The sequence below is a fragment of the Podarcis cretensis genome, assembly GCF_951804945.1.
Source record: "Podarcis cretensis genome assembly, chromosome: 10".
Classification (NCBI taxonomy): domain Eukaryota; kingdom Metazoa; phylum Chordata; class Lepidosauria; order Squamata; family Lacertidae; genus Podarcis; species Podarcis cretensis.
In genome coordinates this window covers 41,931,183-41,959,181 of record NC_137179.1, presented here as the reverse complement: position 1 = coordinate 41,959,181, position 27,999 = coordinate 41,931,183, and the positions used below count along the sequence as shown (strand labels likewise).

The 27,999-nt window shown below is 41.2% G+C and overlaps 1 protein-coding gene and 1 long non-coding RNA gene across 4 annotated transcripts in view; one reads left to right on the top strand and one right to left on the bottom strand.

Moving 5' to 3' along the window:
* PTPRQ (protein tyrosine phosphatase receptor type Q) overlaps positions 1–27,999 on the top strand; it is a 108,272-nt gene that overhangs the window by 10,421 nt on the left and 69,852 nt on the right. For all 3 annotated transcript variants that reach the window (XM_079991791.1, XM_079991790.1, XM_079991789.1), the window contains exons 12-28: positions 903–1,033; positions 1,468–1,597; positions 2,318–2,468; positions 2,555–2,661; positions 4,919–5,016; positions 7,357–7,522; positions 9,313–9,573; positions 10,536–10,696; positions 11,588–11,699; positions 12,333–12,559; positions 17,000–17,069; positions 17,614–17,813; positions 19,894–20,128; positions 22,276–22,404; positions 23,282–23,428; positions 25,086–25,258; positions 27,161–27,371. In XM_079991791.1, coding sequence (XP_079847917.1) covers positions 903–1,033; positions 1,468–1,597; positions 2,318–2,468; positions 2,555–2,661; positions 4,919–5,016; positions 7,357–7,522; positions 9,313–9,573; positions 10,536–10,696; positions 11,588–11,699; positions 12,333–12,559; positions 17,000–17,069; positions 17,614–17,813; positions 19,894–20,128; positions 22,276–22,404; positions 23,282–23,428; positions 25,086–25,258; positions 27,161–27,371 — 2,709 coding nt within the window. The remainder of the gene's footprint in view (positions 1–902; positions 1,034–1,467; positions 1,598–2,317; positions 2,469–2,554; positions 2,662–4,918; positions 5,017–7,356; positions 7,523–9,312; positions 9,574–10,535; positions 10,697–11,587; positions 11,700–12,332; positions 12,560–16,999; positions 17,070–17,613; positions 17,814–19,893; positions 20,129–22,275; positions 22,405–23,281; positions 23,429–25,085; positions 25,259–27,160; positions 27,372–27,999) is intronic.
* LOC307224760 lies at positions 1,105–20,183 on the bottom strand. The gene is made up of 6 exons (XR_013842734.1): positions 20,056–20,183; positions 9,723–9,835; positions 6,855–6,974; positions 2,376–2,432; positions 1,451–1,543; positions 1,105–1,296 (listed from the first exon to the last, which is right to left on the bottom strand). It is a non-coding gene; the product is annotated as an uncharacterized lncRNA (long non-coding RNA).

Genomic DNA, 27,999 nt, shown 5'->3' with positions numbered 1-27,999 from the left:
AAAATAGTAGGAGTTTGGAGCTGCAGTAGGACTTTGTGTAACAAGAATTAACTTTGCAAAGAGAATGGGAAGGACACAGATTCAGAAGGAATGGGCTGTAGAGGTAGGGAAATGTAGACAAGAGTCTTCAGGATTTGTTATATGGAATTCCACAAATTATGGAGGACTGAATTATCCAGTGGGGAACCCCCCCCCCCCAAGATGAGAATGGATGGAAATACAGTATTTCATCTGAGCAATTAGCCTAGGGCCTACAGAAAGACACAGACAGGAAAGCAAATAGGGTTGTATCCAGTGGAGTCATCCTATTAGTGTAAGGAATTCTGTCTGCACAATGTTTTTCTTCCTCCTCTCCCTGTGTGCCCTTTCCAATTCTGCTCTAGAAAAGATTGGGGGGGGGGACATGGTGTGCACAGGGCGAGAAGAAGTCCCATTGCACAAACTGCTGACTAATTATTGGATACAATCCATAGTCTCTAAAGCAGGAATGGCTACCTGTGTGTGTTTACCTCTAAAGCTCTAGAAGGTCCTTGATGTCTCTACCCAAATTTACTGACACTGTGGTAATAATTGAGTTGTTCTTGGCCCTAAACAAGTATTTGGGAAAACAGAATTTGGCCATACGTACCTGCTCTAGTGTATAAAGATAATGTGTTTGTGTGTCTTTCTGACATTCAAAACATTTATAAGCTTCTTTATTGCAGAACTACTTTTGAAAATAAAAGATAACTCATAAGCTGAAGTAAATTGAGTGCTGGGGTTGAACATAGTTGATGAAAGGTCTCTGCTGGTACATTTGGATGTGGCAGAAATCCAAAAGGCTCAGACATTCATCCACTCTGGCTCTTTATTATGACATGAGAAATGAAATGTATGATGTACATGTTTCACATATTTTGCAGGCCTTGCAGTTCCACTAAAAGTACGTGAAGGAAGAATTACAGATATTTCAATACAGATTATTTGGGATAGAGCAGATGGAAACTTTCAGCAGTATGAAGTCACATGCATAAACTATGCAGGTATTTTCATGGTATGTTTAAAAAAACCCATCTGCTTTATATCACCAATGAAATCACTGCTGTCAAGTAAATCATAGTCATTTTAAAAAGGGATGAACCCACACAGACATTTTACTATTGTATTGCTGTTTTGAATGCATTTTTCCAGCTGATATTATGTATGTGCCTAGGTTCTCAAACCCTTGGCACTTGTGTGCTTGCAAAGCCAGAAGTCCACAGGGAAAGACGAAAGACTTTGTAGTCTCCAGTCCCTGCCATTCAGCTTGCACAGGTCCTGCAGTGTGAATAGGGGCAGTGATTAATATGTGCAGGATGAGGTCACAGCACATGTTGATTGCAAGAATTACATGTGCATTGAATGTGCTGATATATATATACACACCCACACCCACACCCACACACCTTCAAAACTGCAAAGAAGACACTACCTCTGTTTGATCTGTAGGTCCAAAAAGTCACAAAAGAATTGGTAGAATTTTCCAGTCTGATCCCTGGCTCACTATATAACTTCACAGTTAAAACTGAAAAAGAAGGATATAAAGACAGCCTTTCTGTGAGCATACAAATAGAGACAGGTAAGAATGACAAACTTCTGCTTGTAAAATATACTGCTGCTGCAAACATCACTTTTGTTATCCTGATACACTAAAGGGCTAATCCTTTAAAAAAAAAAGAAGATTTCTGTGTAATGGGTAAATTGAAAATGATAAATGCTTTCTCGTTTATATATTTTTAATAGGGCATACTGGGATGTGTGTATATAAATATAGCGGAGAAGCCGTCTCTGTTTGCACCTTGTATAAGAGTCTTAAGATGAAGTGAGGGTCAAGACTCCAAACATTCAATTGTGCATAGGCAGTTTCTGGGTAAAATATTATTTCCATGCAATAGCAAAGTAGGAAATTTGCTGAAGTGCATATACAAAATTACAAGGACATGTATAATTATTAGAGATTGAAAAAGTTAACTGCCTTTTGTACAACTGTAAAAAAGTGGTAACCTCTCGCAGAAACATCAAGACTGATATTGTTTCCTACCTTTGATGCACCTTATCTGTTCTCAGAAGGCGGAGAATCAAATCCTATTATTTTATGTAAGGTGTTATTTATGGAAAATTGGACTTGGCCATCTATTCCAACTTCAGGCTGCCAGGCACAAAATCCTATCCATTAAGCATTGTTAATAATTTTGTATTCACTTCCTCTTAAGAACCTCCATGGATGGAGATAATAATTGTTGGCTTACCAATATATGCTTGAATTGCTAATTTTCAACATACTAATCTTTGTTGATAGTGCCAAGCTCAGTTAAGTATATGAATTTCAGTAAAGACTCTGAGTCAATAACTCTTACCTGGCCACCAGCACTGGGTATCTTTGATGGATACATCATTACATTGGCTTGCAAAAACTACAGCAAAGAAGAAAAGCTTTCTTCAGATATAAGGTATTGTATAAAGATAACACATTACTTTCTAGCTACAGTATGATTAGACAATATTTTTCTTAATTGTATTTTTCTTAATTATGCAGGAAGTACAAATTTGATGGCCTTTCTTCAGGCACGGACTACTTTATTAAAATAGTTACTAAGAACAGATTAAAGAGAAGCTTCCCCACCACTTTAAAAATCAGCACTTGTAAGTTTATTTTATGCTTTGTATTCTGGATTTTCAAACTATGTCCATGCAGTCATTTGTAATTTAAGAGCATAAAATTGAGGGCACTTCACTACAGATGCAGTATCTACATGTGAGGGATGTATCTAATTGTTTGCAGTTTTTGATACATGATGCAAAGCTATCCTGCAAAATGGTGATTAAATGATTAATTGAATGGTGGCATTAAAATCCCTTAGTAAATAAATAAAGCACCAAGGACTCAAGACAGCTCTGTTTTCTCCCCCTCCTAATCTGCACATACGCAGGCAGCACAATAAAAAGGTAAAGATACCCCTGCCCGTACGGGCCAGTCGTGTCCGACTTTAGGGTTGTGCGCCCATCTCACTTAAGAGGCCGGGGGCCAGCGCTGTCCGGAGACACTTCCAGGTCACGTGGCCAGCGTGACGAAGCTGCTCTGGTGAGCTGGCATCAGCGCAGCACACGGAAACACCGTTTACCTTCCCACTATAAAGCGGTACCTATTTATCTACTTGCACTTAAGAGTGCTTTCGAACTGCTAGGTGGGCAGGAGCTGGGACCGAAAGACGGGAGCGCCGACCATGCGATTGGCAAGCCCTAGGCACTGAGGTTTTACCCACAGCGCCACCCGCGTCCCCAGGCAGCACAATATAATAATAATAATAATAATAATAATAATAATAATAATAATAATAACAATAATAACAATAATATGCCACCTATCTGTCTAGATTATCCCAGCCACTCTGGGCAGCTTCCAGCAAAGTATTGAAAGACAAAAACCCTCAAACATTCAAAACCTCCCTGTACAGGGCTGCCCTCAGGCGTCTTCTAAAAGTCAGATAGTAGGGAGGGCGTTCCACAGTCCAAGCACTACTACCAAAAAGGCCCTCTTCCTAGTTCCATGTGACCTCATTTCTCTCAATAAGGGAACCACCCTCAGAGCTGGATCTCAATGTCCGGGCTGAATGCTGTGGGTGGAGACTCAATGGGTTACGTGGGAGGTTCATATCCCCATCCAGTCTCAATGTAAGTTAGCTGTTCTCCAGAGAATGAGCATTAAGTGGAAGGGGAGGCCTAGCTAGAGATCCATGCAGATCTTGTTAGCATTTCACTCCTCCGTTGCTGGATGCGTGATTGTTACATCACATGTCAGTGTTTACTTTCTAGGCTTGGAAAGTGTGAGAACGGAAGTCAGTCTTATCTCTCCTCTCCTCTGCTGTACTGTACTTTTGTACTTTTCTTTTTCTCTCTCTCTTGGAGAAGACGTGAGAGGACACCATGATGGCTTTGTTCTGTGTATATTGCTGAATAAATACTTAGAATGCACACACTCATGTTCCACGATCGTTTCTGCTATACTCTGCTGATAGAGCATGCACATGTCTTTTGATACGTGTCACTGGTGCGCCCTGGGACTGATTTGCGAACGTCCCAGGCTGCACTTCATCAGGAAGACGCCCGGAGAGGTCTGTCTCATTCCAGGGGCTGTGTGTGCCCTCCCCCGGGCGTGTTCTGACAGATCTCCCATTCACCTTGACAATTATTCACACTGCCTGTGTGTACAGGTGTGTTACAGAGCTCACACTTGTGTAGCTGTTTATTTGCTCCTGCCATGGTCCTAATTAAAACCAGCCCCAACCTTGTGTCTGCTATTTACAGTGGGAGGAAAGAGTAGAATGCAGTCAATTAACCTACAGGGGTTCTCCATGTGCGGGTTCTTCACCAGCAGTAGACTGGGATCATGCCTTGAATCCCAAGGATAAGCTAGCTAAAACAGAGGTAACAATCCTTTGACATGCCCAAGGATTGCTTGGCTCCAGCTCCCATCATCCCTGACCATTGACCGCACTTGGCAGGGGCTGATGGGATTTGCAGTCCGGCAGCATCTAGAGGGCAACTCTCCGCTTGCCTGAGTTACAGAGAGGCATGCACCTCATAATTCTTATCCAAGATCTGAGAACAGATAATCCGGCTGTACTCTCTAAAGACCGTGAGAGAGGAACCCAGGAAAGTTTAAAAAAAAATCAAAAAAAAATCCATGAAAGATTGAATTGACCTCTTGGGCCTCAGAACCATAAATCAACACATCTTTATATTCTGGCACAGCCATGATTCATACCAAAACTGAATTGGAGAAGAGGTCACATTCCCTAGCAACTGCCCTTACTTCCTTGCACATTCAGAACTGCAAATTTAAAGGAGACTATTATAATTTCTTTAATTTTATCTCTTTCATGTTATCTCTTTAATCCAGGTCCCGATCCACCCGTAGATTTACAGGCATTTGGAATAGAAGAGAACACAGTTTATTTGTCATGGGAATTGCCCAATGGAAGCTTTGATCATTTTGAGGTAAGAAAAATAGTATGTAATTATTATTATTATTTACTTACTCCCCCCCCCATTCACATAGGTTGACAGTCACAGAGGAGGTTATGCCTGTGTGCAGAAAACAAAGCAAAATACATAGGCAACACACACAAAACAAAATACATGTACTTGCCGTAATCCATGTATTCTTCCCCAGCATGGAAAAAGGCATCTTGAGGTGATGATATATAAAGGGGGGGGGGGAATGTCCCAAGAGAAAGAGATAAGTAGTTTCTTTTCCCATACTCTCACCATCCACTGTAGCCTCAGTGGCTGTATTGTATAAAACAAACACAAATATCTCCTTATGCCTCCTTTGACATGGCAAAGCAAGAAAAAAACACCAACCACAAATCTATTTTGTTATTCATCCCAGAATATTTTATGAATTTTAATGTGTGTGTTTTTTTAATATGTACATGTGTGGAAATTACAAACTCCAGATTGTTTGTGCTTTTGTATAGATGTTTGTTGTGGAAAGAAAATGTCATTTAATATGGATCATAATGACATCACATTATTGACTGACATACCGCAGAGCAACCAGCCATGTTAGAGCAGTCCTTCTGAATAAATGAGATTAAATGTGAAATATTAATAAGGGAGGCTTTGGAAGAGCGGTTGCCTAGCAAAGTGCCCAGCACAAATGGGATCATTTTACTAGTCATTTAAAATTAATCAGCCCAGCTCATCCAATTTTCATTACACACTTAGGAATTAATGGCATGAAAACAATACAAAAAAAGCAGCTTTAGTCATTTGTTTCCCTTTATATCCCTATTTTTAGTTCATTGCTTTGCATTTAGTATTTTGTATTCCGTTATAATTTGCAAGCGTACTTGCCCGAGTTTAAGTTTGAATCCTCACTCTGGGTGCCCACGTATCTATTGGGACAGATCCTCTTTCTGCCCAGAAATCCTTTATCTCTATAACTGTGATTTTAGTTTCTTACTCACTTTCTTGAGTGACCTGAAGCAGTCAGCCTAGGCATTTCACAGCCCTGTGACTGATGAGCAGGGCAATCCTGCACACTAGATCCTGGCACAGAGGTGCAAATGGGACTGGTATAAAACTATGTCAGATCCGTACACAACAACCCAAAATGCAGAGAGCCAATCCCTAATTGGGTGTATGCGCACTGTAAGGCCTTGGGAAAACAGCACAGGAATGGAAACACATGGGGCAGGGGTTTTGCACCCCAGCTACATCCACCACATGCTGTGCCAGTCAAACAGCCACATGCAACAACAGTGTGATGCAGGTAAACAGAGGCACACAAAGATCATAAGAATTGAAATCACATATACAGGCTGTTGCAACCCCCTCCCTCTCCCTAAGAACACACAGCACACCTAGGGAGATGAGAGAGGATGACTTATTGAGAGCATGTTGCACAAGACCAATGGTGAAATCCACAGTGCAAAGCGTGAATGGGCTGGGTACAGTGGTGGAAGAAGGGGTGTGTGGCAGAGTGTGTCATCCCTGGGTGTGTGTCCTGGGTGTCATCCCTGAGGGGGGGTGATATTCGGCGCACTGCCCTCCCGTGACTCCCAAGCCTGCTGCCTACCCTGAGCTGTTTGGGGAAGGGGGGAGCTATGCCGCTATGCCGGACGCCTCCCCCCTTTGTTTTGACAGCCCAGGACTCCACTGCCTCCCCCTGAGCTATAGGGTGGATGAGTGGGAGGAGGCATGCAGACTCCTCGGAGGCCCCGTGGGCGGCTGGCCCTGCCCCTGGGTGCAGGGCATGTGTGCCGCCCCAGGCGCCCGATCGGCTTGCACTGCCACTGGCTGGGCATACACAAGTGCCCTGATCAGCTCACCTGAGAAAAAGTCATCAGCAGTAGAAGCAGCCCTAGAGACAGGTCACAGGCATTCACTTCCCCTTTTCTCTCAGGCCTGGAGTGTTGTTCAAATATCGCCATAATGGGACTCCATCACTTCTGTCAACAAGAAAAGTGGAACTGAATCCAAATGTATTCTCCTCTCCTTGGCAAGAAAACTGCTCTAGGATATAGTTTTTAGAGCATTGTGTGAACTCTTCTGGTTTTCCACATATGCAGACTCAGATAATGCAGGGATTAATCATCACCATTAAAAAAACACACAAATGTGGATAGTTTACAAAATTACCACAATGTTACTAAATTACATAAATGTTACTTAATGGCTATAACGTGACACTAGCACAATGGCACGAACGTATACATCTTTCACTGTGTTTTAAATACTATTGGTGGGTGCTGGTGCTGCCTTGATGACTGACTCCCTAAATTATATTAAATTACTTGGGATATAATCTCTACATGTGCTTTTCTTCCCTAGCTTTCCCATGGTTTTGCAACAAGCGTTGGTTTTCTTCAGACAACTGCAGTTGCTGTTGGCAGGTCTGTAGTGGAAAATCTGATGCCTGGTGTGGAATACGTTTTTCAAGTAAAGACCATTAAAGGAAAAGACTTTAGCGTGGCTGTGGAGAGAAAAGTCACTACAAGTAATTTCCTGGGAAATAATTTATATTCTCCCCTCCCCAAATACAGTGTAATATTGGAATATGATGTGAGACACTGGGCTGGTTCAGCGTGTCATGCTGGTTCAGATGCCATGGTTTAGCACTAGGTGCACAAACCTCAGCAAACCCAAACAAAGCATTGGGGTCATGTGCTTCCTGTTCCCCACCTCTTCCTGCAAAGCCCAGGAGAGGACTTCTGCTGACATTACTTCCGGTTTCAGTTAATTTCAACTTAGTTGTATGTAAGAACCAGGAATCCTGGTTTAAAACAAATAATCATTAAACAAAACAGTGTGACAACCGCTGGTATAATTTCAATATTCTCTACTAACCACCTCTGTGGGTACAAATGCCATTTGTTTATAATTCTGCCCTATGTGAAATGGACAAAAAGCCAATTGTGTGTTTCAGTTTTCATGATGAACTTCCAGCAGTTTAGCCAAATTTTGTATTCAATTAATTTATTGGTCGCATAAATATTTAATTTATTATTGTCACAACCCTGAAGCAAATTTGTTGCAAATAACCCTACAGTCATTATTGAGCAAGACCTACCACCAGATACATGAGGGAAATCTGCTGGTAGTATTAGCTTGTGTGTTCACTGTGCTAAATTGAATTATGTCCACCAATGTTTCATTATGTTTCATTGGTTATGGTTATTTCCCCATTATACATTGGAATATTGTGTATGTTTTCCTGATTATAATGCTAGCGCTTCTGTCCCAGTTTTCTAATGTTCCTTTCACACTGTGATACTTGTTGTGTTACGAAACTATGGCTTTTTGACAGATATGCTAACCAGTTAACCACCAGATGGTTGATAAGTACCATTGAAGGATAGCGACTTACCCAAGGTCACACCATGACAATGCTCAAATGTAATAGCAAACCATGGTTTGGTGCTATGCTTTGAGTTCTGCCTTTACTTACTCCCCTCTGTTGCACGTGAAAGTTCCAGGATATGACCCTAGTTTGCTTCAGTAGCTGCTCACACTACAGATTGTGGAATCTTGCAGCTCCAGACCAGGAAACTAATTTGCCTCAAACTAGGAGGGGATATAAGAGACATGGGTGGTATAAGGGACGTGGGTGGCACTGTGGGTTAAACCACAGAGCCTTGGGCTTGCCAATCAGAAGGTTGGCGGTTCGAATCCCCGCAATGGGGTGAGCTCCCGTTGCTCGGTCCCTGCTCCTGCCAACCTAGGAGTTCGAAAGCACGTCAAAGTGCAAGTAAATAAATAGGTATCGCTCCGACGGGAAGGTAAACGGCGTTTCCGTGCACTGCTCTGGTTCGCCAGAAGCGGCTTAGTCATGCAGGTCACATGACCCAGAAGCTGTACGCTGTCTCCCTCAACCAATAAAGAGAGATGAGCGCCGCAACCCCAGAGCCATCCGCGACTGGACCTAATGGTCAGGGGTCCCTTTACCCTTTAGGAGGGGATTCTCATGTCAAGGGGGAGGTGGAAGAAGCTGGAGGAGAGGGGAAGGTGGTGCACATTAGGCCATTGGCATCACAACTGAATGTAGCCAATGTATATCTGATTTAGGAATTGAACTTAGTTCCATTAGGCACAAGTTTTAAAATGTTGTTCGGTTGACTGATAAACTAAATAGGGGTCTATCAAACTTAACTGGTCATCAGCTGCCAGCCTGTGGGATTTTTTAATAGCACCAATTTCAAAGGTGTTGAGTGCTTTTGTCAAGTTAAATGTGCTTATTTAATCTTTTTTGCCATATACGTATAATCTATTTTCTTTCTTTTTAATCAGAACCAATGAAGATATGTGGTCTAACCTTAACACTGGTAAATACTTCGTCTGCTACATTAACATGGAATCCCAAGAAGACCAACTTTACCCATTATAAAGCGTCTGTATCAAACAGTACATTCACAAAGGAATATACTATTTTAGGAACTCGGACACATTACACCATTACAGATCTGACTGCTGGTGGGATTTATAATTTCACACTGCAAAGAGTAAAAGGGAGTGTTGAAAGTCCAGCTGCCTTTACTGAAATCACTGCAGGTTTGTAGTTTTCTCTGCTGCTATATTTATTTATTAAGGGTCCAATAAATATTTATGCACACTGCAGCCCATTTTTAAGGTTTTAACCCTCTATGGCTTTGTGACAACATGGGCTGCTTCACTTTTTAAAGCTGCAATCATACACTTACCTGGGAATAAGTCCCAGTGAACTGTGTAGACATGTAAGATTGCTGAATTTGGGCATTTACTCATATCAGAAAACGTTGCACATGCCGAGTGAGATGGTGCTGCAAAAATAACCCTGATGTAAGATGGAAAAAAGATGGAATTTGTTAAAGAGCTTAGGAACTCAGCAGCACATATAAAACTGGCCTACTCTAAGGACTGACCCATTGATTTCAGTGGCAAAAGAGATCTGTGCATTTGAGTCTATGTGAACTCAGGGTAGGAATAGACTTCTGAATTTTTACACACCCTGAAGTTGAATACTTTTTAAGTATTCAGATCATGAGTGCTTTCTTTGTAGCTGTAATCCAGGCAGAGTATTTTAGAAGAGAAACTCCAGTTCAAGCCCATACCTGATTTGTTTTCCACTGGTCAGGTTTCACGCTTGATTTAAGTACGAGTGCTGTAAATGCCTTCTGCAGTACCTGCTGTTTTCATGCTCAATTGAAAAAATGACAGTAAATTTTCCTTTGTTTTATTCAGCTTAAGAAAGTAAGTAAGGAATCACAGGTATTTGTGTTTAGTAATAATATAATAATTGTTTGTTTTCTACATATAGCGCATTTGTTCATGTTTGTGAACAGATTATGGGGAATTTTGAGATTTGCAAATTTCCAGATTTTGCTCCTCTGTTCACCACACAAAGACAGGTGACTTGTGAATAACTGGGGTTGTGGTCTACTTAAGGGTTGCTCTTTTGTGTGTGTGTGTGTGTGTGTACATAATAAGTACATTTCCAGGGAAAAATAATAATGAATAAATGAATTTTCTTCAAGAGCCGGAAAAGCCACAGAAACTAAGAGTCTTCAACGTGTCGGCACATTCCTTTTCTCTACACTGGAGGTTGCCGCATGGATATGTGGAAAGGTTTCATGTGGTTCTCACACCTCCTCATGGCTTTGTTTCTATCCAAGATGTGGGAGGTGGGGAGTATCAGGTATGTGGGGGCTTTTGTTTTGTAGTGCTTGGATAGTCAGCAATTGTTCATATGCTCTGCTGATAGGAAAAATTGGCCAAGCATGACGTTCTCTCTATTTAAGCTTTTAAACCTTAGATGAGAATTCAAAAGTACACATGCCAAATTTGTGAGAGCAAATTTCAACATCTATGGTTTGTTGCCTTAACAACAGTTATAATACTTTTACGAAGTCCGCCGCAGACATCCAGCCAGTCATTTAAGGGTTCATGAATAGTTTAACAAAGGCAGGGCAGAGCTATTGAGTAATACAGGCTCATTAATTGTGTACTTGCCAGGAAGATCTAGACTTAAATCATTAATGCCAGGCAACATTTCCCTCTTAAGCTATCACAAAGTTATAGGAGCATTGTTTGATTCCTGTATTTGAAATATATATATATCATTACCATGGTTTTTCATGTTATTTTGCTTCTGTTTTTTATTGGAGCTTCAAAGGCACAGGTACTTCATAAGAATGCTAACTAATGGTTTTGGTGGGTTATGTTTTAAACTGACAGCTCAACAAGTTTTTTTCCCTACGATGCCTCAGCAAAGATGAACAGAATATTCTAGTGTTTTTAGCTGCAAGATACTAACTTGAGAATTCTGCAGAATCCTAGAATGCAGTAAACAGAGTCTCTGCGATGAGTTGTTCTTTGGCAGAAGAATCTTGTGCTCTTTGAGTGTTACCTTTTCACACCTTTTAATAGGCAACTTTCATATTGCAATAATGTGAGAAGTATATTTAAAGAAAAGGATTTAAATACGATGTGTGTTGTGAATCTTTGTAATATGAATACTGCTTATTTAATGTTTGCTTTTGTTTAAATTGTAAGCTGTAGTTCTAACTGGGTTAATTTATTATTTTAGGCTGATATTTCTAGCACTACTCCTGGAACATTGTACAATGTGACTGTTTCTTCAGTTACCTCTTCGGTGTACAGCTCACCTGTCAGCAAAACAGTGACAACTAATGTAACTAGTGAGTTTATTGTCATATACTGCGCGTGACTATTTCCTTTAAAGGTCTTTAAAAATACCTTTTAAAATATATATAATGTGCTATTTTGAAGATTACAGTACATTCTTTCTATTAGTGTCTGTTCATTTCTGTGTTAAATTGTTTAAGAAAGATATCGTTTCTTGAGCAAATGGTTCATGTGTTTGAAAGAGATACATGTCTGAAAAATCAATATAATTTGGCATTATTTATAACAGAGTTGCCAAAATACAAGTTCTCCTGGATCAGATAAGCAGCTTCCTTTCGTGTGATTTCTTGGGGAATTCCACTTCCAAAAAATCTGTAGTGTTTAAAGTGCACAAGCCTGGTGCAAAGGAAGCTTTAATAATGTGTGCGAAAAACTAAACTGGCATCAAGATCTATTTTGTCTATGACTATTGCAGCATTCCATTTTTTGAATTCTTATGGAAAGAATGCACTTGGTGTTCCAAAAGGCATTTTATCATCTTTCATAATAGTTCTAAAGAAAGCCAACTTCATACTATCTGCACTTTAAGAACTCAAAGACATCTTTGCTGGCAAATTCTTTCGTTATTATGCACTAGCACAGAGGTATACACGCACAACTTAATTAAAAGCCTGTCCTTCATACAGATCCAGGACCTCCTGTTTTCCTTGCGGGGGAAAGAGTTGGATCTGCAGGAATTCTTCTCTCTTGGAACACACCACCACATCCAAATGGGAGGATTATATCCTACATTGTTAAATATAAAGAGGTCTGTCCTTGGATGCAAAATACTTATACCCAGGTTACAACAAAGCCAGACAGTTTGGAAGTTCTTCTCACCAATCTTAACCCTGGAACAACTTATGAGATTCAGGTATGTGTTTGGTTGTTTTCTGCCTGCTTTCTTGTTACTTGCAAAGTGTGAATTAAAATATAGTTTTTATTGTGTGTAACAGTAGGATAAAAAAGATACCATATTAACCCACTGTTTTACCTTCTCATTGCACACCTGAAATGCACAAAGGACAGCATGACTGTTGCATTTTGCCTTCTCGTTGCTTCATCTCTGTTCATTCATTATTCATGGACAATTAATTGATAGATATGAAGGTCTTTACTTCAAAATACAAAGCCTAGTTCTATTATACACATAGCACATGATCATTGCAACAGTAATGAAAATCAGGTTACAGGGGTTTTAATCTTAAGAAAATGGAAGCAATTTACTATTTTGCAATTCCTTTTTAGTTCATGTTGTACCACAGTGGTTAATTCATTTTGTTCAGAGGATTTTGTTTAAAAAAAAATTCCAAAATATTTTATGACAAAAAACAGATGGCTTATTATTAACATTTTATGATTAAAAAGCCTAGTTAACTTGAACTACTGCAAACCAGAGATTGCTTTAAAATGATCACTTTCAATTTTAAGAGGTTTGGGGAAAAATAATTATGTCAATTATTGAATGGTAGCTCTTTGAATTGTACATTGATAAAAAACAACAACATAGCATATACAGGTTTGAATCCGAAGAAATGCACTCATCTTCCTCATTGCCACCCCTTGCAACCCACAAAAGCCAAGCAATTCATAATAATAATAATAATAATAATAATAATTTTTTATTTATACCCCATCCATCTGGCTTCAAGCAAAATATTAAAATACAATAATTCATCAGATATTAAAAGCTTCCCTAAACATTCCGTAGAACACTTTGGGAGAGAGCACTGGGAGGTGGGAATTGGCAGAAAAAATGAGGCCCCCCTGCTTGAGCAGAACAGTCTTCTCTTCTTTCACAAGGTTTGTGTCTAAGCCATAGTGGAGATTAGTGAATACTTTTGCTTTTTAAACAGAATGATATTATTTATGCTTTAACAAACCAAATGCTTCCTTCCTTCCTTCCTTCCTTCCTTCCTTCCTCTCTCTTATCAATTCTATTCCAACTGGATTTTGACAACAGATTTAACTTTTTAGTGTTGTTTAATTTATTTGTTGTAGCCAAAAAAATCCTTGCACTGTTTCCATTCATGGGTCCCACCCCACGTGATCACATCTCCTGTTGTGATCTCACAATCAGCATCCGATAACAATATTTCACACTTTATGAATAGGGCAAATGAAATTTCCTTCCTCTGAAGAGCCTTAAATTGTACCATTAACCATTCTCCTTGCAAAACGCGAATATGGCTATAAGATAGGCATTGTAAAGATCAAAGGTTAAGCCCATTTCCTTTTATTGCTCAGCTGAGAGCTTTTGCTGTCTCTCTTCTTTAAAGTAAATCTCTTATTCCATGAAAAATAAGTCTCCTAGTACCCATCATTTCAGCGCACATTGCTGAATTTATTCTTTCATTATTTCAGGATGTTGGTGCTATGAAAGCTCAGGTTCATCACAACTGCACTTGGGTTTCTCCATTCTGTTCTATGGCAGCTCTCATTTATACCTGGAAGAGATTATTTTTTGTATGTTTAAGTCTAGCAAATTCATGTGTCTATGGAGCTGGAGCTGGCCTGTTGAGCCTGGCTTGGCTCAAGGGGTCAGAGACACTTGTACCACTGAAACTGTGTTTGCAGAGGCTACAATTACAGCTGAGGTTTTTGGAAGGCCAGGACTGATGTTTAATCATGCCATACTCATGACCCACTCCCAATCCCCAGTCAGGCTCTTAAGATATGCCATAACTCTAACAATGCACCTAAGAATTAGTTAATATGAGTTTCCACATGTATGTTTAGGCTTTGGGTAGCTTCAGATGACACAGTGTCACTTTGAGGTCATTTCCACATAGTGAACCAGTTATCTGTGGCTCTACTGCAGTCCTGTAATTGCACATAAATATGGACTTGGCAGTGGTGTAGAAATGAGAGCTTGGATGGTCACCTCAAACATCTGGCTTTGAACATGGATGTGTTTGCACAGCCAGGGGTCTGCAACCTTTAAGACAAAAAGAGCCACTTGGACCCGTTTCCGAAGAAAAAAAAACTGGGAGCCACAAAACTCATCATTATAAAAATAACTTTTTTGACACTTTTTTATTATTTCTTTGTTTGACCCCTCAGAATTACTCCTCCTCATAGAAATAAACGTTAAATTAACAAGTTAATCTTTTGTGTGTGTGTGTTCTTCAATCCCCTTCAAAACAGTGACCAGCGTACATGCCCCCTTTCAATGCAGTGACCAGCGTACATGCCCCTTACAATGTAGCGGGCGGGCGGGCGGACGGGAAGGTGATGTCGGGACGGTGCGTGACTAATGCACGCACTGTCCCCATGCAACGTCACAGCCAGTACAGCGCCTGCCACAGTGGGGAGTGTCGGGGCGCACAATGCGCCTCCTCCCCTCGCTAGTATCCGCCCTGGAGCCGCGGCAAAGGTGTAAAAGAGCCACATGCGGCTCCGGAGCCGCGGGTTGCTGACCCCTGGCACAGCCTATGTGTTGCACCATTGGCCATCACATAGAACTAGATATTGGATTAAAGCATCTTTGGTCTCTTTCTGTATATGTTCTATTTTTATTATGTCGCTTTGAGGATGCAAACAGAAATTTGCCCTTCTTTCCCGCCCAAATTTATGTCATTTTGCATCTTAACCGGTCCCGATTTCTGTTGTCTGTTCATATGGAAGCCTGTTCTGCCTCTGATCTTTGTCTTGTTGCTTTTGGATATTTTCTGTCTCTGCTGTTCACTTTTTGAGATGAGGTGGCCCAAACTGAAAACCAATGCCAGTTCAAGGTTGGTGCATAGCATTGTTTTTTATTTTGTTTTTTTTTTAAATTATGGCAGTTTATAAAATTACGCATGGCATGGAGAAATTCCTTAGCCCTAGAACTTGTGCATATTCAATGAAGCTGAATGTTGGAAAATTCAGGAGAGATAAAAGAGAGTTCTTCTTCATGAAGCATGTAGTTAAACGATGGCTCTCACTCCCACAGGAGGCAGTGATGGCCACCAACTTAGATGGCTTTAAAAGAGGCTCAGAGAAATTCAGGGAGGAGAGGCAGATACAGATGCTAGCTATCAACTAGCCATGATAGCTATGCTAGTGTTGAAAGCAATGCTTCTGAATACCAGATGCTGGAAACCACAGGAGAGGATAGTGTTCTTGTTATGTACTAAGCTTGGATCCTAGAACAATAGGCAAGTAGGATCCTAGAATGCAACAACTGATTGGGTTGCAGGAGAAGACCAATCAGGCTCCAGGACAGGATGTCAGACTAGATGGGCCACTGGCCTAATCCAGCGGACTCTCCTTATGTTCATATGTCTGTGTCTCTATGGAATTGCCATTGTGAGTGTATGGGGCTTGCATTTGCTTCCACTCTGTGCTAATTTACTAGGCATTACTCTATTCTTCATACAATTTGTTACTGTGAATTGGCAGTAAATGTTGGAATATTTTGTTTGAACTGGATTTTGATGAGCCTCATTCTGTGCCGATAAGCATGGGACATCTTTGCCCGGTGTCACTGGGACCCATAGATTGCAGCAAAATACTGGGCAAGGTTTTGCCCAGTATCTTGTTTGTGCGATGTGCTCATGGGAAAAAGTTGTCCCATGAGCCCTTCCAAGGGGGAGGTGAAACCTATATAAGGCTGCTTCCTCTGGAGCTCAAAGCCATTTCGCCTTGAGAGCTTCCTGCTCACACACCCTCATGTTTGAGTTTTCACTGAACATTTTTGGGTCGCACATTGACAGGGCCAGATAGATTTTTTTCTCTCTCAACCTGATTTGCACCTGGTTGGAGTTTTCTCCGCCTCTCCTTCAGTGACATTATGGTCTTCTTTTGTTAAGTGGAAGAGTGCTGTTTGAATGATGCTGGAAATAGCATTGGGCAGGACCAACATAGTATAGGAGGCCCCCATAAGGGCCTAAGGGGAAGATTGACTATGGCACCTCCAAGCTCAGGTTGGGGTATCTGCCTGGTTGGGATCCGTACCCTGGTCACCCAGTGAGACCTTGTTTGCTTTGCAGATAGGTTATTTGCTGCTCTCCTGGGTCACATAATGTGCCTGCCTGGGTAATCAGGATTAAGCTGTTGACAGTGAAATTTTAAAAGATAAAGTCGCCATCCACATCTCCATTGAAATAAATAGGAGTTATGTAGCATCCTTCACCTGCTCTTACACAGCTCTTTCTCATTTCAAAGATGCTTGTGCAGGTGAACTTCACATTTTTATGATATGTTTTTAGCTTACGGGAATGTATGCTGTCTTGCAATTTATTATTATAATAAATGTATAATTTATTATTAATACTGTTATTTCTTGCTTTAAAATAATTATCCTAACGGCACTAATTTGGGTTTATTGCAGGTTGCTGCTGAAAACAGTGCTGGCATTGGAGTATTTAGTGACCCATTTCTCTTTCAAACTGCAGAAAGTGGTAACTTGATTTATGTTATGATTTTTATCTAGCTTATTAGCTTATTATGTCACTGTGGAGAGCTTCAGGCCCTGTAAGTGCAGATCAGTAGATGAAAGTTGGGAGAAAGTTTGGGATGCTAACAAGTTAGTCCTGCTTCTCCTGTTACTGATTTTGCAATTTACCAAGAATATTGCCCTTATGCAGCTGAAAATTCTGGATATTTTTACTAGGCTACTAGCATAATTAAGCAAGAGGATTTTTTTGGCATTTTTGTGCATGTGGGTGGGTGGATTGTTCTGCGAGTGAAAAGGTGAGGGCTTGAGAGAGATTGTGGCTGTGCATCAGCGAACTGCTTAGAAATACATTGATGAGCCAGTCTCTGGATCAAACTGGAACAGAGAAATTACGGTAGGTTTGGGCACTATAATGAGCTATTTCATCCGCCAAGTATAGGCTATCTGGCTAGAATACTCATGTATTAAAATTTGACTCTCACCAAGCTAAAAATGCTAATTAAATGTTTTAGTTCTGAAGTCTGTTTAATGTTACATTGTTTTTAAAGCTCCAGGTAAAGTGGTGAATCTCACAGTTGAGGCTTTCAACTATTCTGCTGTAAACCTGATTTGGTTTCTACCTCGGCAGCCAAATGGAAAAATAACCAGTTTCAAAATTAGCGTAAAGCATGCAAGAAGTGGGATAGTTGTGAAAGATGTCTCTGTTAAAGTAGAGGACCTTCTGTCTGGAAGGCTACCAGAATGCAATGTAAGTAAAGTAAAATGTTTTGGTTATGGGTCGACAATAATTTGATCTATCTGCATTTTTATTTAGAAAGATGTATTTCATGTAAAATAAAAATAATCCAAAGGTCTTTACTCATTCAGAAGTTGATACAGTGCTATCGTTTGCAGCTTGATTTGTATTAATCTCTTGGATAACAAGGATGTCACCCCCCCCCCGAGTGAGTGAATGCTGCAGATTGTGATCGAAAGCATGTGGACCATCTATGAAATTCAATTTAGCAGCTACCCTCACAGTATCCCCAAGCTGCTGCTTAAACTGTCCCAAGTTTATAACAGAATTTGGAGAATAAGGCTAAATAGTTTTACATAGATATAACCACCATTGCACTTTATGGCAATTACTTCTGAGTAAACATACCGTATTTTTTGCTCTATAGGACGCACTTTTTCCCCTCCAAAAATTAAGGGGAAATGTGTGTGCGTCCTATAGATTGAATGCAGGCTGTGCGGCTAAGCCCAAAGCCAGAACAGGGAGACAGAGCGCTGCACAGCTGCTGTAGCTTGGGGTTAGCTGCGCAAAGCCTCCGCAGGGCAGCGGGGTGCTTTCACCCTGCTGCCCTGCGGAGGCTACGAAGGCTGTGCTTCCCCCCACCGCCAGCCCCACAAGCTCGGGGGGCAGCGGGAAGGCGGCGCACCACCTTTGCGCTGCTCCCCGACTTGGTCTTTGGGGCTGGCGGTGGGGGAAAGCAGCGCTTCCCCCAGACAGCCCCAAAGAGCAGGTCGAAAGGAACCCCCGCTGGGCTCCGGAGGCTTTGGGTGAATGCACCTTGAATGCACAGAACGCACCTTGTTTTAGAGGGGGAGAACAAGAAAAAAAAATCCCTGTTCTCCCCCTCCTATGGTCCAGTGCGTCCTATAGAGTGAAAAATACGGTACATGGGATTGTGCTGCAATCATTTATTTACTTACTTGGAAATAAACCCATTGGGTTCAATGAGGAAACATGTATAGGATTGTGTTGCTAGCATGAGAACCATTTAAAAGGAAATTGCTACCTGGGGCAATGTATACTTTTTACATTATGTTTCTCTTTATGTCTCACACAATCATTGACCTGCTTTTGAATTTTGTATCAATTCAGGTCACATAACCCAACTCATTGCTCAATCATGGTTGAAAGTTAAAGTCTGTAGTAGCAAGAATCAGACATCTATATGCCTGACTTTTTATAACTAGAGCCCTAGTTACATTAATCAACATAAGATTACTTCCAGCTAATTAAAAGGTATATAAAATATATAACGTTAATGGCTCCAGCAGGTTAAGACCTTGGGTTTACATTTCATTCAAGCAAATGGATTTGCGGCAACACAGTTTCCAAACTTCATGACAAATAGGTTCTACATCAAGAGTGCTGTTTATTCAATCGGTAACGTTGCACCAGTTGTGTTACATATTGTTGTGCAGTTGCAGGCCACATAGATCAACATTTATCAGTGTGCAACCTAATTTAATATTTTTTATAACAGAGATGGAGAGTGCTAGAAATATAATTTGGAAATGCTTCACTATAAATTGAAGTTTGGTTCTCTCAGGTAAAAAAAGTAAAGGGCCCCTGAACGGTTACATCCAGTCAAAGGCGACTATGGTGTTGAGGTGCTCATCTCGCTTTCAGGCTAAGGGAGCCGGCATTTGTCCACACACAGCTTTCAGGGTCATGTGGCCAGCATGACTAAACCACTTCTGGTGCAACAGAACACCGTGACAGAAACCAGAGGTGTATGCAGGTCCATTAATAGTATATTGCAAGTGTTGATGCAGAACTCAGTAATTTGAGCTGCATCATTTTGTACTTGCCTAGGAAATAGCCTGTATTGGAGTTGGCAAAAGAATAAATGGAAATTACACCAAAAAATGGCAATATGCAGCTAAGGTTTTTATTCTTTTCCCTTATTTATAGTGCTGCCTAGAGAGTTCTTAATGAAAGTTTTTGTTATATTCTTCTTTTGGACACATAATTAACATTCCTATTGACTCTGTATTTATCATGTTGTAGGTAGCATGAAGCTAACTGTTATTCTTAAGTTATTTTGTCTTTACAGGATAACAGTGAATCGTTTTTGTGGAGCACTACGACTCCCTCAACTACTTCTAGTAAAACTACTATGTTGACACCAAGTACAGTTGCTCCCAGCAAAATGATCTCTGTCTGGAATGAACCTATCAGTTTTGTTGTGACTAATCTCAGGCCATACACGACTTACCTTTTTGAAGTTTCTGCAGTTACCACCGAAGCAGGTTATATTGACAGTGCAATTGTCAGGACACCAGAATCAGGTATGTATTTTTTAGCGGGGAGATGTCAGCTATACTGCAGGCAGTCTTCCTGGCTTCACATGCTTACACAAAAGCCCAACTTGAGAGTGTCTTGGGGGTCTCAGGAAGAGTGGGTACCTGGGAAGGCTGCAGAATGCAGACCACGGGAGAGAGAATTTCTAGAATGAAAAAAACAACAACACTCTAAAGTTAAGAAGGGACAAAAAACAACAACAACAACCCTCCACTCCATCCATAAGAATTCCACGAAAAACGTCTTCGTTTCAGAATTCTTAAGAGAACATGTATGAATAAAGAAATAAGAAGAGCCTGATGAATCAGAGCAGTGGCCCATCTGCCTGTGGAAAGCCTGCAGTTTCCTATAAAGAAATATAAAAGGTTTAATTTCTGCAGGCACAACAAACATGGCAATAAAGAACCTACAATGGGGTCCATTTAACAGTCAAAGTAGATAAGATGCTGGAGATCTGTAATTCTTTTAATGCTTCTGAAAAACAGCCTTTATACTAGGAGTGGGTTTAACGTTTTCACCCAGTGTTATTTTTTTCTGAACTTCCAACCCTTGGCTGCTATTTGCCTTCTTAGGGATAGCATATGGGTACTATTTCTACTTTTCTACAAATATCTTCATGTTTTGGTGGCACAGCATGTTAACACCTTAGAATGCAGTGAGTTCCTATGAATAAACGAGGGCGAGAAATGATTAACCACGATATAAACCCTGAAATGGTTCACTGAGTAAGACATGTCTCCCAACTAGAACTGCAGTCCTGCTTAACCAACTAAGATTAACATTTTAGAATAATGCATTAATTGTGGGGAATGCCCTTACAGTTGGCATCAGGATGGCATCATCTTCAATAAGCACCTAAAAATCCTTTGAACTGATGAGAGATTTATTTCCTTTCATTAGCAGCTGTTCTCATTTTGACAGCGAGTGTAATATAAAATATTTGTCTTTTTTCATGTCCAGCAGTGCCTTTGAATAATGTCGTGTTTGACCTAATCGTTGTCACACTTCAAGCAGCTGAAACATTTTGTCAGCTGTGCAGAAATAGCAATATGTCAGGGATATCACTAACAAAGTGTTCAAGCGAATATTTGAGACAGTTTGAATTCATTCCCAAGATTATTTTTAGCAAATGGTCTGCAATGTTTTTTGGCTTTCAACTTTTTTTTAAGGCCTCTAACAATATCTCTTAGTATATCTCTCTTGCTTTTCTACAAATACATATATATTTTAATTAATCTTATGTGCCTGAATGCCAAGATTTTTTGAACCCAAGGGCTACATGCTATGAGCAACCTTCTTCCAGAGGGCGCATAGCAGTGGTGAGTGGGGTGAGTGGTCAAAAGTGGGCAGAGCAACAAGTGTGTGACTTTTACCTTTGTGCAGGAGGCTGCATTCCAAGTGTGCAGAAATCAAAGGTTTCTAAATACACACACTCTCCATTGCCAAATCTCTTCATCCAGGCAAGTAAGAGGCACTGTAATGGTTTAAGGACACATTCCAGCCAAACAAAAGCACTCAAGTAAGATGCAGAACAGAACCACTGAAGTGGGTGGTCTGGAAAAATCTTGAGAGCTGGATAGAGAACACAAGCGGGCTGCGTTCAACCCTTGAGCATGAGGTTCCCCACCCCTAGTCTAAAATATGCCAACTGCCACACTCCAGAAATAGTGTATCCTTAGTAATATACCACCTGAACTGTACACAAATAGCCTCTTGAAACTTTCCCCCATATTTGTGGGCAGAATAATAATAATAATAATAATAATAATAATAATAATACCCACCTTTTCCCCTAGCTGCAGGAGCTGAGATGCCACCACACACTCCAGTATCTTGCCCAAAAATGGGATACCCAAGTCACCCAAGAACAGTACTTCTATCTTGTCAGGATTCAGCCTCAATCCATTAGCCGCCATCCATCCTCAAAACACCTCAAGACACTCACACAGGACCTTCACTTCTCTCACTGGTTCCAATTTAAAAGATAGATAGTGCTGGGTATCATCCGCATACTGATGAACACCCAGCCCAAACCCCCTGATGATCTCCCAGTGGTTGCATGTAGATGTTGAAAAGCATGGGGGAGAAGACAGAACCCTTATGGCCTTAAAAGCACCATTTCATTTCATTTCAGTTCCAGAAGATCCACCTCAAAATTTTGTTAAAGTCAACATTACAGGAAAGTCTTTTTCAGTTTCTTGGGAGCCACCAACCATTGTTACTGGAAAGTTTAGCTACAGAGTTGAATTATATGGACCACTGGGTAAGCCTGCATGAAATAATTTTAAGTTTTTGCTTAGTCTTTTTGAAGGACTAAAATTATTTTTTAAAAAAATTGAACTGCACTGAGTATTGTGCCAATTTAATATCCGTCCACACTGAAGACAGGTGCAGGTATGGTTTTGGTATGATAATCTAGTCTGTGCGGTCCAACAATATTTATATTTAGGGTTGCCCCCTTTTCATGAGAAAGCACCTGTGTGTCTAGGATACCAAAAATAGCACAACAATTTCCCCTAATAATGGAGACAGCAATGTGAAAATATTGCTGTTTGATTTCTGCCTGTTGCACTGTAAAAGCCCAGGTCTTCTGCCCATAAAAGTAACCCTATGCCTGCTTAAAAAGAAATTCCATGCTACGCTATCAGCTAAGTCCTATGGGACAAAAACACAAATGGGTCAGCAAACATGCCTTAAGGCAGGGGTAGCCAACATGGCCCTCCAGATATTGGACTACAGCTCCCATCATCCCTGACCATTGACAACATAGGCAGAAGTTGATGGAAGTTGTAGTATAACATCTGGTGGGCACCAAGTTGTCTACTCCAATCCCAACAAGTCAATGAAAAATAGTGACTGGAAAATTTGCTGCAGGAAATAGTGAGCAGAAAGCAGCTTTTTTATTTTTATTTTGGCTTAATGAACAGGGTTCATTTGCACTGCAGTTAGCTTTCAACCCAATCTCACCAGAGCTTATTAAAACAGTGCTCATTAAAACTCAGCACATATTTGACATAAACTAGCTACTAAACATTAATTGCCTGTTGCAGTTGTTATTCAATGTAACAACAGTGACCAGGTCAGTTGAAAAGGTCGGTTCTTATACCTTTATTTATTTTAAACTTACTTCTTCATTTCAGGCCATATTTTGGATAATAGTACAAAAGACCTCAAGTTTACTTTTACTAATCTAATACCATTCACAACCTATGATGCTTTTGTCGCTGCTGAGACAAGTGCCGGGGTGGGGCCTAAGTCAAACCTAACTGTTTTCACTCCTGCAGGAGGTAAGTTGTATGCTTGATAACAAACTACATCATATTATTGATATATTCTATTTTGTCTCATTCAAATTCAGTGTTTTTTAATGTGGTCTGTGAAAAACATGTATGAAATGTTTAGAAGTGCCACAGTAACTGTTACATACTTTCTACAACAGTTTAGCATAAATAAGTATGCCTACCACAATATTTTCTGACAGGGTTCGAGTCTCTTCATGACTGGCAGAAACTCTGCCTTTCCCTCTATGGGGAGAGAAGGAGGAAAGGTACCAACTGCATTTCTGCCTCTCAGGCAGCTGTTAAAGGAATAAACACCCATCTCCCCAACACTCCAACAAGTAGGATAAAAGAGGGACCCATCACACATATGCCCAGAGTAATTCTGCTGAAATACAGGAGGCTGTTGAGTATTGGCATTCTGCTGGATCTTGAAAACACACCAGTTTAAACAAGCATTTTCCTGATCTCCTGACCCAAACCTCATTTTTAAATTATTTTAATTGCCGTTTTGAGTGTTGGTCAATATGTACCATTAGGTCCAGTCATGACCGACTCTGGGGTTGCGGTGCTCATCTTGCTCTTTGGTACACACTGTTATACTTGAAGCAGCTACATGTGTTTGTTCTACTAGGAATCTTGAAAAATACAAAACATAAAGTGGTTTGAGGATTATGTACAGATTATGTAAATAGAAACTGTCACCAGTACATAAATGGTATATTCTTCCTCCCCACCAATCCATCAACAGCAAAATCCCTGCTCTTTCACTTAATTTGCTTACTGCTTTTTGAAGTCAGGCTGGACTTTAAAAAGTGCCGCCTGAAACTCCCCCACCTGTATTATCCCTTGTAGGCACCCGTGTTTACATCTTATGAATGAAAATTGTCTTTCATTCATAGCAGCTGTTTAACCATTAGATGGCAGTAAGTGGCTACAGTAAATAGTAAATTGGAATTTCATAGTTTTGCTCAGTGGAGAGACCGGCTTTACTTCTACAGCTTATTTAAGGTAGCATCATTTTATACAACATTTACAATCAAGCTCTACTTTCATAGGCATAATTTCCATTAGGTCTGTTAGAGGTCCCTGAAGCTCCTTGTGGAGTCAGTTTCAATTTTTGCAGCCGAGGATGTGGACAGAACACTTGTGGCAGTGGCAATGAAGCCACTGTTGACTGGAGGGTCCAAACCAAATACTTGGTAGCCAGTTCTTAGACAGTAGTGCACTTATCTCAATTCAGCAGGGTGTTATGCCCTTGCCTTGAAAGAAACAGTGATGTTGCCCTCTTGAAGAGGTCCTTCGTGGATCCAGAAGTTTTACGAAATTACTGACCAGACTCTAATATAACTAATATGCACCATATCTCAGTGCACTCTAGGTCAGTTGCAGGGTACTTGTGTAACTGTAGCTTTTGTCTACACAACTCTGTGCACCTTTGCACATTCAGGGTGCCATGGTCCAGATTTAAACTCTGACAGTATTATTAGGCAGAGTTCATATTTTAATAGTCATACAATACATTACAATTTAATATTAGACTCCAGATCCTTGTACAAATGATATTTTATGATACTTAAAAGTTTATCTGACATAATCAATTAATGATTTGATACAAACAGAATAATTAAAGTGTTTGATTTTCATTATATTCCTTATTTTCCAGTTCCAGGACCTGTATTTGATTTGCATATGGCAGAGGTATCTGCAACCTTTGTTCGAATTGGTTGGAAGAAACCACAGCAACCAAATGGAATCATCACTCAGTACAGAGTAAAAGTTTCACTTGAGGACACAGGGGAAACTCTTGAAGATACAATTCTAACAGAAAAAATCCAGGTGCTTTAACTTACTGATTTGCTACTTACTGATTTTCTGTGCATTCACTTTCTCATGTATAATTATTCCTAATTCTTATGTAAGACTTGGAAATTAGAGTTTTAGCCAGAAACAATCACTTGTCACGGGTGCATAAGGCACACTGAATGGCTGTGGGGATTGCCAGTGATAAATAAGACACAGGATGGGATAAATCAGGCCACAACTTTATTGATTACTGATGTAAAATGGTTTGGCAAAGACACTGGGTAAGTATTCGTCCTGGCAAGCTGGTTGAACCTGGGATGGGTTGGTCCTTTGACATGGTAAAGAATGACATTCCTGCCAGTGCCACTTCTCAAAAGGGCTGCTATGGCCCATTGGCTTCTGTGAGGGATCCCACTCAGCAATATCCCTTCCAGGACCCTTTTAAAAGGGTAAAGGTAAAGTTAAAAGGACCCCTGACTATTAGGTCCAGTTGTGGCCGACTCTGGGGTTGCGGTGTTCATCTTGCTGTATCAGCCGAGGGAGCCGGCGTACAGCTTCTGGGTCATGTGGCCAGCATGACTAAGCCACTTCTGGCGAACCAGAGCAGCACACGGAAACGCCGTTTACCTTCCCGCCAGAGTGGTACCTATTTATCTGCTTGCACTTTGACGTGCTTTCGAACTGCTAGGTGGGCAGGAGCTGGGACTGAGCAACGGGAGCTCACCCCATCGTGGGGATTCGAACCGCCAACCTTCTGATCGACAAGCCCCTAGACTCTGTTGTTTAACCCACAGCGTCAGCTGCGTCCCACATTTAAAGGAGTACGCTGATGTTAAAAGATACCACCCAATGCCTTATCTGCCAAAGTTGTTACGTTTGCTATGAGGCAGGCAAAAACCTACAGACAAGCCAATTAGTCTGCAGGAAAAAATTCCTCACACTGGCCCCAAATACAGCTACTGGGTATTCCATAGCAATGTCTTAACCTATCCAGTCCTCTCAACTTTGGTTTGAACCACACACATGCAAAATGAAGAAGGTGCAATAGTGGGTGATTCAGTGGTGATTGGCTCCACGTGGGCAAGAGGCTGGGCACCAGCCGCTGCACCCTTTCAAAGGGGGAAGGTGATCCCAGCTGCCACCAAGCTTCCACCTCCACCTGCCCCCCTGGCGTTTACCCGATTGGCTGGAAGAGGAGGTCTCATGCCCCTCTCCAGCTGTGCAGGGTGCCTCTCTCTGTCCCCATACTTCTAGCTCGCCTGGGCAGCAAGTCCACTCACCCCTCTTGGTATGGCGGCATTGTGGGATGGCAGAGGCTTCACTGGGGCCCCGACGTGGGAACTGGAACTGCCCTTCCTGGCAGAAGCCCCCGCCGCCTATCAGGAACTGGATTCTAGCCTGCATCTTGTTTTGGCAAATGGGGATGTGGGCTGTGCCAGGGGGCGGAGCCGACAGAGTGGGTAGGCTTCCCTCAGATCTGCCCCTTGTCCATTTAATCAGCCCACACCTGGGGCACTACCTGTTCGTTGCCTCACTGGTTGTATTCTCTGCTTCCCCCTCCAAATGCTGGGGTATCCTGTTAAATGGATCTGGGGGGAGTGGCCATTTCTGTGTGCCCAAGTGGGGCCAGGGCCAAAGGCACCCCCCCAGATGGCAATCTCTGTGGGGGGTCACCTTATTTGATGTAAGTCTTAGGAACATCTGCTTGGATTGACCACACGGCACTTCTTGCCGGCGGGCCAGAAGTATTTAGATTGCCCCAAGCCCAAGCCAAACCTCTTTCATCTGTATTCAATAAAGTTGTGGCCTCTTTTGACCCCAAACCAGTCTTGTTGGTCTCTTATTTATATGGGTTGGGGTATGGGGAGCCCAACGCCTGGTCCCACAAATGGTGGCGCAGTGAGTTTTTCTAACTTCCTTGTTTTTCATTTTTAGGATTTTATTGAAGCTTTGGATCCAAACATTTTAAATGAGAACACAGCACCGTCTTTCACGTGGAGTGAAGTGGAAACAGTCACTGGTTCATATGAAGGGTCAGCTGAGATGTTTCCAACAGTGCACAACTTTTCTCCAGTAATATTTACGAGCATGTCTGAGGATAATTTGCCTGTTTTGAATAGAGCTGCAGAACTACATCCAGATTCTGGTAAGTTTCTAAGTCCCTCTTCTCCTCCCCACATACCTCCCTCATTGTTCAAAAGGCTGCTGTCACATATATGATCCTTAGCACAGAGACCAACCAAATTATTAATGGGTCATTTACTGAAGTCAAATTCCAGCCCCCTCCTGGAGCAAATGCAGAATGCCACACAAGCAGAGAGTGCTAGCATCTTGTCACCCAGTTGACCTTCCACTGAGAGAAAGAAGATGCCAGAGCCGTTGAGCAAGCTGCATAGACAATCAGTTATTTCAGTTGCCAAGGCAGGTGTGATTGGAGGAGATTAACATATCTCCATGTCCCATGTGGACGTTAATTTTTCCAGGAGCTTTTGACTGATAGGTTTTCAAATGCCACTGAGGGTAAATAGGTCAAAAAGTTATAACTCGGCTACATGGGAGCAACAAGCAGGTGGAGATGACCCTGTGACACAATGGTGTCATTAGCACACTCTCTTGCACAGCATTATCAATGGGGGTATTTTTCTTGACTAAGTATGGATATTTATGACCCATTTAACAAGGGTTGGCTGGCGGATACAGGCTTAAAATACCTCTCTGAATTTTTCAAGTGAAGGCATTCAACAAGACAGAAGGCCACATTCTGATTTTCTTTA